The sequence below is a fragment of the Littorina saxatilis genome, linkage group LG17 (assembly GCF_037325665.1).
Source record: "Littorina saxatilis isolate snail1 linkage group LG17, US_GU_Lsax_2.0, whole genome shotgun sequence".
NCBI lineage: Eukaryota > Metazoa > Mollusca > Gastropoda > Littorinimorpha > Littorinidae > Littorina > Littorina saxatilis.
This window is the reverse complement of record NC_090261.1, coordinates 43609488-43626131: the sequence shown is the minus strand read 5'-3', so window position 1 is coordinate 43626131 and position 16644 is coordinate 43609488. Positions and strand designations below refer to the sequence as shown.

Below are 16644 nucleotides of genomic sequence, written 5' to 3'. Positions count from 1 at the left end.
AATCCTGTTTCTCACGGTAACTGGCCATTCAGCCATGCCAACTAGCCTGTCAATCAAGTGTTACACAAGTGTGACAAGGCTATGTTTTACCTCTGTAAGAAAAACATTCTGTCTATTGAAATAACATAACTAGCGGGTATGACCCGTTCTAATTTCAATCCCAATGTCTGCAGATTTTTACCGACAAAACACCCAAAAATTGTACTTGTAAATGCAATCCCTGTGGAGAAATAACCGTTTAGAAAGTGTACCTGACCCTCTCTGACTTTTCTGATATGTTTTTATACATGACTTTACATATCCATCATGACAATACCCCACTGAATATCACGTGCCGTCATTCCTTACTTTTTACCATCCTGAAGAAGGCAGCGACAAGCTCTCAAAATATTGATTAAGAATGTACCAAACCTGGTTACTGCCGTGTTCTCTTTTTGTTTAAATGAATTCAGATAGTAAGATTGTGATTTGCATTCCGTTATTGTTGTCGTGGTAAGATTGAGGTTTGCATTCCGTTATTGTTGTGGTTGCGGTTGTGTCTTGCTGATATTGTTTGACACTTTATGATTGAATTCTTTTCTGATTTGACACTACCAGTTCATGTTCCAGAACCTGCATCACCCTGGTGTAGTCAACCTGGAACAAATGTTTGAGACACCAGAAAGGGTACGTCCTGCTGTTGTTCTAGCCTTTTTTGACTCACATGCGAAGCAAAAGTGAGTCTATGTACTCACCCGAGTCGTCCGTCCGTCCGTCCGTCCGTCCGTCCGGACGTCCGGACGTCCGGACGTCCGGACGTCCGTCCGTCCGTCCGGAAAACTTTAACGTTGGATATTTCTTGGACACTATTCAGTCTATCAGTACCAAATTTGGCAAGATGGTGTATGATGACAAGGCCCCAAAAAACATACATAGCATCTTGACCTTGCTTCAAGGTCAAGGTCGCAGGGGCCATAAATGTTGTCTAAAAAACAGCTATTTTTCACATTTTTCCCATTTTCTCTGAAGTTTTTTAGATTGAATACCTCACCTATATATGATATATAGGGCAAAGTAAACCCCATCTTTTGATACCAGTTTGGTTTACCTTGCTTCAAGGTCAAGGTCACAGGAGCTCTTCAAAGTTGGATTGTATACATATTTTGAGGTGACCTTGACCCTGAACTATGGAAGATAACTGTTTCAAACTTAAAAATTATGTGGGGCACATGTTATGCTTTCATCATGAGACACATTTGGTCACATATGATCAAGGTCAAGGTCACTTTGACCCTTATGAAATGTGACCAAAATAAGGTAGTGAACTACTAAAAGTGACCATATCTCATGGTAGAAAGAGCCAATAAGCACCATTGTACTTCCTATGTCTTGAATTAACAGCTTTGTGTTGCATGACCTTGGATGACCTTGACCTTGGTCAAGGTCATGTAAAGGTCAAGGTCAAGCATGTGAGTCGTATGGGCTTTGCCCTTCTTGTTTACCATGCACTGCTTATGACATTAGGAAGATAACGCTAGATCTGAACTTCAGTTGGGTTTGAGGTGCCCTTCCTTTGCAGTTAAAGCACTTGCAAACGTTTTTGATACAGGAAAACTGTGAAAGTGTTATAACTGCTACTTTATTCGTTTTTAATCATGTTGTTTGCATTTGAATTTGAAATCTGTTGATGTAGTTGAGATTTGGAAACAGACTAGAATAGTAAAATAGATTAGTTTGGATTTGGAGCAGATTCAAAAGCAGGTGATCTATGTAAAGCTGAACATGTTACGGAGATGTGCACCACTGATATTTTGCATTCAGTGAGTTTCTAACTGGCCATTTAAGAAGGATCAAGACAACTACAGGATGCATTCACACTTGGTCTCTGAACTTAGCCTAAAGTTTCTACTTGCCTTTAAGTAGGATCAGAACTTCGCCTAAAGTTTCTACTTGCTTATGAGTAGGATCATAACTGAAGGTGTTTTCACGCTTTAGTCTTTGCATACAGTCAAAAGAGCACTGTTTATTCACCGTTGTCAATGTTTGATTTCAGATTTTTGTAGTGATGGAGAAGCTGAAGGGAGACATGTTGGAGATGATTTTGTCCAGTCCCAAAGGCCGCCTCAGCGAACGTGTCACCAAGTACCTCATCTATCAGGTCTGACGATAAAAGTATTTCATTAACTTTTTGTTTGTTTGTTGTTTAACGTAATGCAGTGTGAGTTAATGGAGAGGAAATGGAAAAGAGAGGGGGAGGGAGAGCGAGTGTGTCTGTGTGTGTGTGCGCTTTGGGTCTAGGGTCGAGAGTGCATGTGTGTTTTTGTGAGTGTGTGTGTTTCTGTGTCTGTGTATACAGTTTAGGCGCATTGTGTGTGTGAGAGAGACAATGAGCGTGTGAATGTGTGTGTGTGCGTGCGTGGGCAGTGAGATTTCATGGCTGCAATTAAGGAGACGTCAAATGTTCCATCTATAAGTTTGTGTGTATGTGTGTGTATGATTGAACGAAGTAATAGTAGAAAACACATTCTTTTGTGAACCTACTAAAAATGTTATCACCATGCGTCTTCCTAGTTAACCAGAATTGATTGTTTTCTGCACAGATCCTTATTGCCTTACGCCACTTACATTCCAAGAGCATCGTTCACTGTGACCTCAAACCTGAGAACGTTCTGCTCTCCTCCGAGACTGCCTTCCCTCAGGTGAGTGATCTGATATCGCTTCTATAAGGCTATTTTCTCTTTACAGGCGCTTAAACTTTTGAGTTTGAATACAGTGAAACGCCTCTTATAAGGCCTCCAAAAATCTGAATAAAGGAGTGCTTCTTACAATGGAGGTAAATTTACAGAAGTTATAAACAAATATCGGAAGAAGCAAAGTCTTAAATGGGTGGAAGTTTTAAATGGAGGGGGGGGGGGGGGGGGGGTGTGTATCTTAATAAGGGGGTTCCACTGTATAACCTTTTATAGGCTAGTGAGATATGGCTACATGTTTGCGGACGATCTTATCCTTGGTAGACTCCCCTCTCTCCCAACAGGCTCCACCCTTCTGCACTCAAACCTGTTAAAGAGGGGGGTATCACAAGAAAGGCTGATCACAGCATATATGTTATTTAGCATATCAACCCATCCTGTCCTATATGGATTTCTTATATCGGTGGACAATAATCCCCTATTAGTCAGTCAGTGGGTGTAAACGAGTTTCTTTACTGCCCTCCCCTCCCCCCCCCCCCCCCCCCCCCCCCATCTTTCTTTCAAAATGTGTTGAATGTTCCCTATGAATAAATTGAAATTGTTTGTCTTTCAGGTGAAACTATGTGATTTTGGCTTTGCTCGCATCATTGGAGAGAAATCTTTCCGTCGTTCTGTAGTCGGAACACCAGCCTACCTTGGTAAGTCGTACGATTGTGCATGGACTCTACAAAACTCTGGTATTAAGGATGTCAGTGGTTTTGTTGTATACATCTGGTAGTGAGACAGCAAATCATGCAAGAGATGCTTAACTTAGGATTAATCAATCAATCAATCAATGAGTCTTATATCGCGCATATTCCGTGGGTACAGTTCTAGGCGCTCTGCAGTGATGCCGTGTGAGATGAAATTTTATACGGCCAGTAGATTGCAGCCATTTCGGCGCATATTTACCTTTCACGGCCTATTATTCCAAGTCACACGGGTATAGGTAGACAATTATTAACTGTGCCTAAGCAATTTTGCCAGGAAAGACCCTTTTGTCAATCGTGGGATCTTTAACGTGCACACCCAATGTAGTGTACACGGGGGGAGGTTCGGACACCGAAGAGAGTCTGCACACAAAGTTGACTCTGTGAAATAAATTTCCGCCGAACCTGGGATCGAACTCACGCTGACAGCGGCCAACTGAATACAAATCCAGCGCGCTACCAACTGAGCTATATCCCCTTCCCTGGGTTAGGGTTAGATATGCCGAGATAATCTGATGCATGTAAATTTGAGTTACTTGGAATAATTTCAAGTGAATGTCGTTTAGAAAGTCATTGATTGCAAGTTATCTGTGACTTCAGATGAGTATTTTTGGAATATCTTTCTTTACATTCCATCTGCAGACCTGTGGACCTGTTTATGTTGTATCTGTAGACCTGTTTATGTTTTATTTTTGGACCTGTTCATGCTTCATCTGTAGACCTGTTTACGTTTTATCAGTAGACATATACATTTTTCACAATGGACCTTGTTTTTGCAGCCCCTGAGGTGCTAAAGAGAAAGGGCTACAACCGCTCTCTGGACATGTGGTCAGTGGGTGTGGTTGTGTACGTCAGTCTCAGCGGCACCTTCCCCTTCAATGAGGACGAGGAGATCAGTGACCAGATACAGAACGCATCCTTCATGTATCCCCCCAACCCCTGGAAGGAAATTTCACAGGAAGGTGAGTCTGTCTGTCTTGTCTTGTCTGTTTGTCTCGCAGCCAATCTGTCTGTCTGTCTGCGTATCTGTCTGTCTGCGTATCTGTCTGTCTGCCTATCTGTCTGTCTGCCTATCTGTCTGTCTGCCTATCTGTCTGTCTACGTATCTGTCTGCCTGTCTGTCTGTCTGTGCAGGGTTCCATGTGTGTGCACTTCTTATTGTAGGTGCGTCTGAAAATAGGTTTATTTGGTATTGAGTCTGGGAATACCTCTGTGACTTTCTGTTTGTGCATTTCTGTATGGACATGTGTTAGTGTGAACATTTTTATATCAGTGATTTTTAAGCCTTTGCCCCTCACATAGAATCATTGCTTTGCAGTGCCCATGAGATTTAACTGAGCGATCTAATAAATCAAGGCTCTCTCTTATCTGCTCAAGTCATGTCGGTCACAAAAGGGGAAAGTGATTTTGCAGATGATTCATGCGGCAAATACAGGATCTGCATACGGATTATCTAGGGGGCTTCTTCTTCTTCTTCTTTGGCGTTCCAGGATTTTTGGCCTCAGGTCAGACTTCAAGTTTTGTAGCTTGAATAAAGCTGGTGGTCAGGTTCAGGGAGTCTTTGGTGCCCCAGAGTTGCTCCTGCAGTGTGGCACCTTGGGGCCAGTGATCTGTTCTGGCTTTGTGGTGGAGCGGGCAGGTCTGCAGGATGTGCTCCGCGGTCTGTGGGCCTGTTTCCCACGGGCAGTTCGGTGTGTGCGACAGACCAAGGCGGTGCATGTGGGCACGCAGTCGACATTGTCCAGTCCGTAGGCGGAAGAGGATATCTAGGGGGCAATATTGGGCGCTATGGGGGGCATTGTGTTAAGGAAGGAATGATCAATGGACATGTTTGTTGCGTTTCAGGCATTGACCTGATCACCAACCTCTTGCAAGTCAAGCTGCGCAAACGCTTCACTGTGGACAAGTGTCTCCTGCATGTCTTCCTTCAGGTAACGTTTGCTTGGCACACACTTTCAGTTTTGCTTTGTCGCGCTCAAGGGTGTTTAAGGGTACCATCCTTCCTGCGCACACGCCGCAGATCTGTCCTGGCCTTTCACTTGAAAAGAGAGCATTCATTTACTTGGACACATACCAAATATTGATAATGTGGCTGCATTCTGTGCCGGGTGGAATTGTTTGCTGAATGAATTTAGCAGATTGACATAGTTGTCACTTCCAAAGTTAACGTAATACATGGGTGGGATTCTTCCGGTATATTCCGGAAATCCGGATTCGTAATGTCTGTGGTGATGTTGTTTTGGTTGTTAATTATACAAATCCTTCAGCGCCTGGGGGACCCCAGACCCCCTCCCCCCCCCCCCCCCCTTAAAATTTTTCTGGATTCATGACATTTTTCAGTCCCACCCATGGTAATACAATACTGCCAGTCTGCACAGGAAGAATGCAGCCAGGTTGTTGCATGATTTCTGGCATGTGTGTAAATTGAAGGATAACTCTTCTGTGGTGTAGAAGCCTCAATAGATCAGGCATGGGAATTGTCCGCCGAAAGGCAAATTTCCGCCGTCTTTTTTTTTGTTCCGCCGAAAAAGCAAAAGTGTCCGCCGAAAAAATAATAGGGGGGAGGGGGGGGGGCAAAAATGGTTCTAAAAACTGAATTTAATGACAAACTTGGAGGTCATATGACACCAAATTGCACCATTTGGGTTCTTTGGAGAGAAAAAAATTCTGGGGGGGCATGCCCCCCGAACACCCCTAGCAGGGCTAGGCGCATTGCGCTGTCCACTTTGCTATTACTTACAAATGTTCAGCCTTTTTTACTTTTTTCAATTCCCATGCCTGTAGATCTATTATGGTGAACATGACTGCTTTCATGAGGAGGAATGTAATTTGATTCTTCAAATATTCTGATAGAGTAACACAACCTCCTGTCTCAAATAACTTTTTCTCTTTCAGGCTGTCCTTAATTCAGCCTGTATTTCGCAAAGATTTTGCAAAGTTGTTTTACCAAAAAATTCTACTCCAAAGCTTTGTGCAGCAAGCTTCGAGAAGTTGACTTCACGAAGTCGACTTTGCCCAATTAAGCTCAGTGGAAAGATATGCTAGCTTTCTGATTTCTATCTACCTGTTCATTTGTCTTCATGCCTGCCTGATTCAGTGCGTAAATAGTGATATGTAGCAAATACTTGAAAGCAATCTAGCCTGTTCATATTTTTTCTTTTGGGAGAGTGAGTTTTCCGATACGGTTTATTACAATCCAAAAAACCGTCGCAATATAACCTTCGTGGTTGAAAACGACGTCAAATTCCAAAGAAAGAAAGAAACAATCCAAAATTCAAAATAAAAAAACAAGAAAGGAATGTTAGTGGAACGTTTAATTTTTGACAAAACAAAGCGTTACGTTCACTGGTCTTTGACCCAGTGGTCTTTTAAATGGACAGACAAACATTTATAATAAACAAAAAAACTTATCTGACAAATTGTCCTGAAACTCGCTCAGCAGACGCAAGCGAGACAATTGGGTTGAAGATCAGTGAACGTAACGTTTTGTTTTGTCAAAAATTAAGCGTTCTAATAACATATACCTTTCTGGGTTTTTTATTATGGTACATTGTAGCATCATTTTTACCTGGATTTTATCTCTCCTTTCTAGGACTATCAGACCTGGTGTGACCTGCGGGCGCAGGAATTGTTTGTGGGCAAGCGCTACCTGACCCACGAATCGGACGACGAGCGCTGGGAGAAGTACCGTCGCGACCACGGCCAGAAAGTGTGGCAGGAAGTCGGCCAGAAAGGTCTGAATGAGAAATACACCTTCAGCAAAATCCGTGAACGGCAGACTGCCACCGCTCAATCGTGACGCCAAGCTTTATCTGTTGTCTGACTGTCACCCGCCGGTTTTTTTTTTTGTTTTTTTTTTCTCTTCCTCCCTCCCCTCTCCCCTGTTTTTGTTGTGGATGTGTTATGGTTGTGGCTGGCTGTGAGAGTCGCTGCATTTTCCCCACTTTTTTCTGTGCGTTGTAAGTGTCTGGTTTTTTTCTCCCCAGTGCTGTGTGATTGATGAAGCTTAGCTGTGTTTTGTGCAGATGCTTTTGAGTATGTCACTGGAACAGTGTGTTGTGTTGAAAAGTGTCGAACGTACCAGCCCTGCCATACCAGAACGACCAAGATTTTAGACAGTTTAACAACTTTTTATTTAAAAGTTTAACAAGTGATATGTTCAGACCTGTGGACTTGTGTTAAGATGATTATGCTTGTTGAAGATTGAACAGCCTGTTTGACTGAAGCAATAGTTTCAGAGTAAGCTGGTGGTCATATTATGGTGTATTCACTGGTGGTTTAAATGGAGCTGTGTTTCCTTTAGCATGCAAAATGTAAATGCAAAAGCGCATTCTACTGCAGTGAAATTCAACCTGATTTCATTATTTATTCCATTTACATGGGAGTGGAAGTGCAATCTCTTCTTCTTTTGTCTAACATCTATCATCACATTTTGATGGTTCTGATGTATAATTGGCAGATGGAAACAGCCTTTTGACTAGTGGATCATTTTGTGTGTGTGTGTGTGTGTGTGTGTGTGTGTGTGGAGAGATATGTGTGTGTGTGTGTGTGTGTGTGTGAATGCGTGTGTCTCAGCATGTGTGCTTAGAACTGTACCCACGGAATACGCGCGATATAAGCCTCATATTGATTGATTGATTGATTGCATGTGTGTAAGAATAGTCCATGGGGTGGTCAGAAATCAAATGAATAAATCCATTTGGAAAAAAAGCGACAGAATGCTGACCAGTGAAGGAGCTGTACATAAAGCATTTTGAATCAAGTGATCTGTTAAAAGAGGTACTTCAAAGTGAGAGATTTCTTTTCAGATCATATTTGCAAACTAAAAGTTGTTACAAGTTAAGATAACGAGACTGCGTTGCACATGGACTTTGTGTTTACATCTACGTGTGCGGGGAAACAAGGCTTGATTGTATGTGTTTGTGTGGAATATGTTCAAAAAGTGGCTGCAGTGATCCAAAATTGTGAAGTGATGTGAAGTAGTGTTTTTCCTTGGACCAGTGTCTTCTTACAGTGTATTGCTTTTGCTGTGAAAGTCGAGAGATATTGATGTTCCGTGAAGTCATTCATGTTCTTTGAAGTCATTTCACATTATGTGAAGTCATTTCATAATCTGTAAAGTCCTTTCACTTTCTGTGAAGTCATTTCATGTTCTATGAACTCATTTCATGATCTGTAAAGTCGTTTATTTTTCTGTGAAGTCATTTCATGTTCTATGAACTCGTTTCATGATCTGTAATGTCATTTCACTTTCTGTGAAGTTATGTTATGTTCTGTGAAGTCATTTCGTCTTCAATGAAGCCAATTCATTTTCTGTGCGACTTCATTGCAACCCCTCACTTCCCATGCGTATGAACACTTTGCATGAGTGACAGTATGTTATGTTTTACTTTTTCCCTGTCACAAATCGTGACGCAAATCGGTGTGCCTATTACAGTAGCTAGCATTTTATGTGTTTGTGACACATGACATGCTATTACAAAGATGTAGCAACGTTGGTCATTTGTTGTAACAGCAAATATTTCTCAAACTGTGTCCAGCACTGCCTTACGAGTTATTTCTGTGTACCAAGTTACTCTTTGGTTTGCATGCATTCTTTGATGATGTAATGTCTGCGGTCTTGATATTTTTTAATGTGGTATTGTTACTCAAACATTAAAGCACCACAGGAAGTTATTTATACGTGTATGCGTGACCGATATGGGCTACCAACAACGAATGTAGAGAGTAGGTTAATTGCATTGTTCAAAATAATGCAGGTGTGTGTGTGTGTGTGTGTGTGTGTGTGTGTGTGTGTGTGTGTGTGTGTGTGTGTATAAGTGCATACTTTGAAGTGAAATATTGTAAGCAGATTTGTATAGACAGCTTTTAGAATTATATAATGAATAATAAGAGGTTTTCACAATTTTTATAATAACTACTTGGTCACACTGTCTTGGTATAGCAGAACATCAGGTACAGTGAGTGCAAAAGTAGTAGTTGTGCATGATTTTAAGATATCTACTTGCATCCTCTTGACGATGATATTGTGATGTATTATGTTCTTTTTCTGTCTGGTATGCATTTTCAATTTTTCTCCTGGCATAAACAAAATTATATTCTTATTTTTGTGCCTGTAGTTCTCATTCCATAAGTGTTTCTATACCGTTGTATTCTTTTTTCTGTATATTGTACAGAGTGTTTCTTGATGGCAAAGATTTTAACTTGTTGTGCCTTGATAATCTTACAGCTTTACTTACACCTTGACTCATTATCTGTGCATTTTGTGTAAATCGAAGGATTTAATGAGTTTGGATGAATGCGAGCTAAGGGTGAAACAGGCGGTTGGGGGAGGGGGGGTGTTGTGTTCACATTGTTCCTTCATCTATTTTTCTATATCACAGATGATTATTATCAATATTACCTTACCTGCTGCAGAATTAATGATCAGCTCATTAGCTTTGTTACAATATGTGGAGTGATTTCCAACAAATGAAGCCTACGATGATGGCTGATACCATATTTTAACATCTAATCTTTTTTTTTAACATGTTTAATTTATTTCTGTGATCATTTATCGTGTCTTCTGGTATCCTGTTAGATTTGAAAAGTATGTAGGGTCTTGTCTTCTTCTTCTTCTGCGTTCGTGGGCTGAAACTCTCACGTACACTCGTGTTTTTTGCACGAGTGGAATTTTACGTGTATGACCGTTTTTACCCCGCCATTTAGGCAGCCATACGCCGCTTTCGGAGGAAGCATGCTGGGTATTTTTGTGTTTCTATAACCCACCGAACTCTGACATGGTTTACAGGATCTTTTTCGTGCGCACTTGGTCTTGTGCTTGCGTGTACACACGGGGGTGTTCGGACACCGAGGAGAGTCTGCACACAAAGTTGACTCTGAGAAATAAATCTCTCGCCGAACGTGGGGACGAACACACGCTGACAGCGGCCAACTGGATACAAATCCAGCGCGCTACCGACTGACCTACATCCCCGCCCCCATGTAGGGTCTTGTGAATACTTATGTCTTGGCAAGTTGTAGTATGTAGGTGTTATCTTCAGGGTTGCCTCTCTTGAGTGGCCTTTATAGGATTGTCTCCCTTCTTGTCTTATTGTAGAAAATGTTGGAACTGTGCACATGCCTGAATGACTTTTTAAAATCACGTGAAAAAATCTTACAGTAGGTTCAGGTAGACTAATGTCATTGCAGTTATGAGAATTTTGTGCACGAATCAGGGTAAATGATATTGTGGCACCGAGCAGTCTGTTATTCAGGCATTAGGATCTGCTGTTTTACAAAATAAATTAAGAAGTAACCGAATGCTGTGGCTAACTTTAGGGTAAGATTTCAATGGTTAATTATTCTGTTCATAAAGGATCTGTCTCATCACTCTTTTATTGAAATTCTTAGATCTTGGTAACCAATGGGTTATGTCAACGGAATCTCAATCTGAGCTTTTTTCATAAATCTCTTGGGTACAGAATGTTTTATCGCCGGGCCCCAGTAAGGTAATATATTGTACTACGTTGCAAGCCCCTGGAGCAATTTTTTGATAAGTGCTTTTGTGAACAAGAAACAATTAACAAGTGGCTCTATCCCATCCCCCCCTTTCCCCGTCGCGATATAACCTTGAACGGTTGAAAACTACGTTAAACACCAAATAAAGAAAGAATCGCAGGGCCATCACTTATATTTCCCCCATATCCGTTTGCTATGGATTTGTACGCCGTACACCTACACCGTCCCAGTTGAGGAACAGGGGGTTGTTGGAGGATGAACAGTGGAAACTCTCTTTTAAGGCCTCCCAAAATCTGAGAAATGTAGGTCTGAAAAGAGGGATTTGTTTGTTTGTTTGTTTGTTTGCTTAACGCCCAGCCGACCACGAAGGGCCATATCAGGGCGGTGCTGCTTTGACATATAACAGGCGCCACACACACTAGACAGAAATCGCAGCACAGGCTTCATGTCTCACCCAGTCACATTCAGGCATGGGAATTGTCCGCCAAATTTTTTTTTGTTCCGCCGAAAATGCAAAAGTGTCCGCCGAAAAAATAAAGGGGGGAGGCACACAAAAAAAGCACCGGTTACTTTGGCCTTTGCGCAAAAGCCCGCGAAAACTTTCCGTACTTTGTTCACGCACTGCTACCGCCCGCCTCAGTTATTGAACTATTATGTTTGAAAGTAAACCAGATTGCACAGATTGTGTTACAAGTTACATTTTCCTGTTTGTCTCAACAGATAAATTTTTTTACAAATTTAAACCATATATAATACATGTAAGCAAAATTTGGTACATTTTTGTACTAAAAACTCTGATTCTAAAAACAGAATTTAATGGCAAACTTGGAGCTCAGATGACACCAGATTGCACCATCTGGGTTCTTTGGAGAAAAAAAATTTCCGGGGGGGCATGCCCCCGGACCCCCCTAGTAACGCTAGGCGCTTCGCGCCGTCGACTTGACGCTTCGCGTCTTCAGTTATAAATTTTCCGCCTTTTTTACAATTTTCAATTCCCATGCCTGCACATTATTCTGACACCGGACCAACCAGTCCTAGCACTAACCCCATAATGCCAGACGCCAGGCGGAGCAGCCACTAGATTGCCAATTTTAAAGTCTTAGGTATGACCCGGCCGGGGTTCGAACCCACGACCTCCCAATCACGGGGCGGACGCCTTACCACTAGGCCAACCGTGCCGGTGAAAAGAGGGAAGATGGAGGTAGATTTATTGACACTATGAAGAAAACGTTTGAGGAAATGAGGCCTTATAGTAGAGGAGTCTAAAAATAGAGGGTCTTAATAGATAATATAATTATATACAGTGGAGTTCAGCTATAACGAACCTGGGTATAACAAAATCCCGCTTTTAACGAACTGCCATTGATTTCCCGGCAGACAGCCTTCTATTTCTTACTTGTTACTTTCCGGCTACAACGAACCTTTTGAACTCATTTGCATAACGAACCCTTCTTATAACAAACACGTTTTCATCGCCCCAGAGCCGTTTTGTCTCTAAAAGTCACAAGGCTACAACGAACTGATGTCAATAATTGTCTCCAAAGACAAAAATACACAAACACAATTAAAAGTATACCGGTAACAAACGGTCGAAGAATGAAAATAAGCCGCACATCAAAGGAAGAATACAGAGTGGAAATATGTGTGCTCTGTGTGTGGGGCGAGATCAAAGGCAGGTCCATTGTGATGCCTTGTTTAGAGACACTGACCTTCTTCCCAGAGGTCAATGACCCAGTTTTAGCTATGAGAGGTGGTTCCCCTGTCATATCTGAGAGAGGAAACACTTCCTGCACCGGGGTCAGTGACCGAGTTTAACCTATGGGGCGGTCTCTTTGATGTCTTGAGAGGAAACATGGCCAGGGTAGTACCTAGTAGCTGAAACATGCATTATCACAAGTTGTTTGACTGGTACGCAGGCGGTCTCTTTGATTTTTTTCGTATTTTGATACACTCGAGGAGGAAAAAAGTCGCGCCTTATGACCTGGAAAATATGGTACATGCTTTTACACGACTTTTTAAATTTTACTTCTAAAATTACAGTGAAGTGAACATTTGAACTATGCCTCTCTATGGATTATATTATGAAGCTGTTGAAAACATGCAGAGATTGTACTCTCCAAGGAAAGATCGATGGGACGATCATTTGAAGGTGAGTGGGAAAACTTGTCTTGAGGCCATTTAGGGTTGAAAACTCTACAGCGAATTACTGATATAACGAACTAAAATGTATCTCCCTTGAGATTCGTTGTACCCGGACTCCACTGTATAGGGTTAATACACTGTCCTGGAATTGATCTTTCTGCAAGTGATCTAAACTAAAGAGAGTATGAGGGTGGGGGGCAGCTAGCTAGTATTGGTAGTAGAATGTTGGACCATATGTCAGTTCTTCATATATGTTTGCAGCAATATTATGACAACCATTAAAAGCTTTCTCACTTAAATGATTACAGTATGTTCATAGCTGGGTGTGTGATAGAATAGGTTTAAAAATCGGCATAAACCTGACAAACCATGCATAAAGTAAAACACAGGTTTGACGATAAGGCAGCTTAGAGTAGCATTGTGTTGTATTTTCACTTGTATTATATTTCATTGCGCACAAGGCATCATAGGAATAATTTAGCATGGCAAAACTGATACTTAAATTTTGGACAAATTTATCAAGAAAAGATCACGCCTGTTTACTTTTCTGTTAAATGTACCTTCTTTTTAATGTAAACCATCTTGTAAATCACTACAGATATGTCCAGCGTTTTACCAGAAATAAGAACATTATTTCACTTGGACTCTTACCAAGAAATGGACTCTTACCAAGAAATCAACAAGCTGGCTGCTTTCTGCGCGGAATGAGAGTTCTTGAGTGTGAATGGATAAAATCAAACAAAAAAACTCTATTAGGTTTGTATAGGTTGTGAAGGAGTGCATACCCTTGTTTCTAGGGGGACAAACATTGCACGGGCCAATCACTAGCGAGGGGTGTGTCTGAAACATAAGGTGCATGTGCATTTATTTGAAAAAAGCACGGGTATTTACTTTTTCACAACCCATACAAACCCAGACAGTTATTTCCAAACATCGTCTATTCATTCTGTAACTGACATCTGTGTCAATCTACCGGCACGGTTGGCCTAGTGGTAAGGCGTCCGCCCCGTGATCGGGAGGTCGTGGGTTCGAACCCCGGCCGGGTCATACCTAAGACCTTAAAATTGGCAATCTAGTGGCTGCTCTGCCTGGCGTCTGGCATTATGGGGTTAGTGCTAGGACTGGTTGGTCCGGTGTCAGAATAATGTGACTGGGTGAGACATGAAGCCTGTGCTGCGACTTCTGTCTTGTGTGTGGCGCACGTTATATGTCAAAGCAGCACCGCCCTGATATGGCTCTTCGTGGTCGGCTGGGCGTTAAGCAAACAAACAAAATCTGTGTCAATCTGAAAAACTAATTTAGCAAGAAATTCAAAAACTCTGTACAGGAAACGGCCATGCTGTTCATTTTTGGAATATGTCCAAGTAGAAGGATGGATGCTCTTACCCCATGTAAAAGCCTGGACACGTCTGTGCCTGTTTACATTATGGTTTACATGAAAAGCAAGGTATTGTTCATTCCGTGTTTAAGTGACAAACTAACTGTACGCAAATCTGTGATTGGGCCCGGTTATGAGCTGAAAATATAAATGTCTTGTGTTTACTTTAAAACTTACGTTTTGCTTGTTCAATGTCTATCACTTTGAGCAGTTTATGGCAGGTTGTTTGGGGGATTTTTGGCCTTGGTAACAGACTTTAGAAATAAGTTCGAAACAAATCGAGCTGGTCTATTGATAATATTGAGGATTGTTGTTGCACACTATACTTCTCGGACCCGTCCTGCAAATCATTTTTGTGCTAACCTGAAAGCTAAGCACAGAAGTTGAAACACTTTCTGAAAAGGCGCAGGAGAATGATGCATTATGCCTGAATCAATTTTGTGACAAAATGAAAATATTTGAAAATTATTCAAGAGAGATTAAGCTGTGCCTAATATTCTCTGCTGTATACTTATGCTCATGTGACTGGCTGCTTTTGTTTGCTTCTGAGGTGGGTTTTGTCATTTATAAGTTTGCATTCTTTCGCTAAAATGCAATTTTCCAAATGAAAAATACCTCTGTTAGCAGCCTATCATCACACACAAAAGGATACAACTGGAAAAAGACCTGAAATTACTTTAAAGCCCGACCTCCTCTACAAAACTTTCCCTACTGTGGTTCCACAGCCTTTATCAGCTAAGCTGTCAACACAAGACCTTGTGCTAGTGGTGGTTTGTTCAGTGGAGTCAATTAGGCGTTTACAGTAGTGCCAAGACTGTTTGTTTATCAGTGGCCCATGCCATGGCCGACTTCTGACAGCTCCTGCATGTGAATCTCCTTGTCCCAGGGTACACACTAGCCTACAGGAGCTGTCAGAAGTCCGTGATAGCATGGTCGCGCTAGATAAATAAACGGTCATATGAAAGATTTTTGGGGTGGGGTGGGGGGTCTCTTTAATTGGGGGTGGGGGGGGGTCCTTTTAAAACTTTGGTTCCCAGCCACCGTATCTTCACTGCATCTTCACTGCGCCTGTGTTAGTGAATGCTCTTGAGGCCCTAAGGAGCAGCTTAGAATTGTGAATGATGTGTAAGAATCATTCCTAACAAACCAATGTATCTTCACAATGTACAATGTCCATGCCACCTTGCATATAAACTCAGTGTCTTGAAAAACTTTTACTGCTTTTTTTTTCTGTTCGCTGTTTTTGTGATATTGATGTATTCTTTATGTTTCGGTATACTTTTTATGTTGTTGTCAGTTTCTTCTTTTTACCTTTTGCTTCTGATTCTAATGTGTTGTTGTTACTTATTGGTGTTTTTATCTTGCGCTTGGCTACAGCATGCCATAAGATCACTAGTCAATAGTTTCTCTTATATGTGAGGGCTTAAAATTGAACAGATTGTTCAGATTTATAAGACATTTTTACCCTTTTTATTCACTTGCACATCAAATTTCTGTCAACCAGAATGTTCATTTTCCATCTTTGAAAAGTTGTACTACGTTGCAAGCCCCTGGAGCAATTTTTTGATTAGTGCTTTTGTGAACAAGAAACAATTAACAAGTGGCTCTATCCCATCTCCCCCCCTTTCCCCGTCGCGATATAACCTTCGTGGTTGAAAACGACGTTAAACACCAAATAAAGAAAGAAAGATCTTTGAAAAGCGACATTTATTACTTTTGTTGTACTTTTAGCATTTTGTTTGCCTTTTTCATTCGGCTGTGAGCAGGTTGTTATGTATAATTGATGGAACTGTTTTTCACATTGACGGTGAAAATGACAGTTACATAATACAAATGTTTTCAAAGATATTTACGTTTGAAAAGAATGACACATGAGTACCGGTAAAATCTCTGTTTACATTGTCACTGAAATAGAATCACGCATAAATCAATTTGTAGGTTTTTATATTACTGATTATGCATATGTAGCATACACTTGTTAACATTGCCATTTTTTAAATATTTTGTTGCACGATTTGACTTTGAATTTCTCATAGAAATTTTATATTCATAATGTAGATCACTGTTATCTTTTTGTGAGAACTTTGTTTATAAAGTCTTCATTTTTACATACCATAGTAAACCTGGCGGCTTTTTGAAAAAATGTAAATACATGTATAATTTTTTTTAGGTCGTTTTGTGTTGTTTACTCCCTTTTTATTTACAC

General features: G+C 41.1%; 1 protein-coding gene across 2 annotated transcripts in view; it reads left to right on the top strand.

Annotated features, from left to right (window-relative positions):
* Window positions 1-15406, top strand: part of LOC138953099 (serine/threonine-protein kinase D1-like) — a 135198-nt gene extending 119792 nt beyond the window's left edge. For both annotated transcript variants that reach the window (XM_070324882.1, XM_070324883.1), the window contains exons 13-19: window positions 610-666; window positions 2033-2137; window positions 2580-2678; window positions 3283-3367; window positions 4198-4380; window positions 5264-5349; window positions 7011-15406. In XM_070324882.1, coding sequence (XP_070180983.1) covers window positions 610-666; window positions 2033-2137; window positions 2580-2678; window positions 3283-3367; window positions 4198-4380; window positions 5264-5349; window positions 7011-7217 — 822 coding nt within the window. In that variant the 3' untranslated portion in view covers window positions 7218-15406. The remainder of the gene's footprint in view (window positions 1-609; window positions 667-2032; window positions 2138-2579; window positions 2679-3282; window positions 3368-4197; window positions 4381-5263; window positions 5350-7010) is intronic.
* The last annotated feature ends 1238 nt before the right edge of the window (window positions 15407-16644 follow it).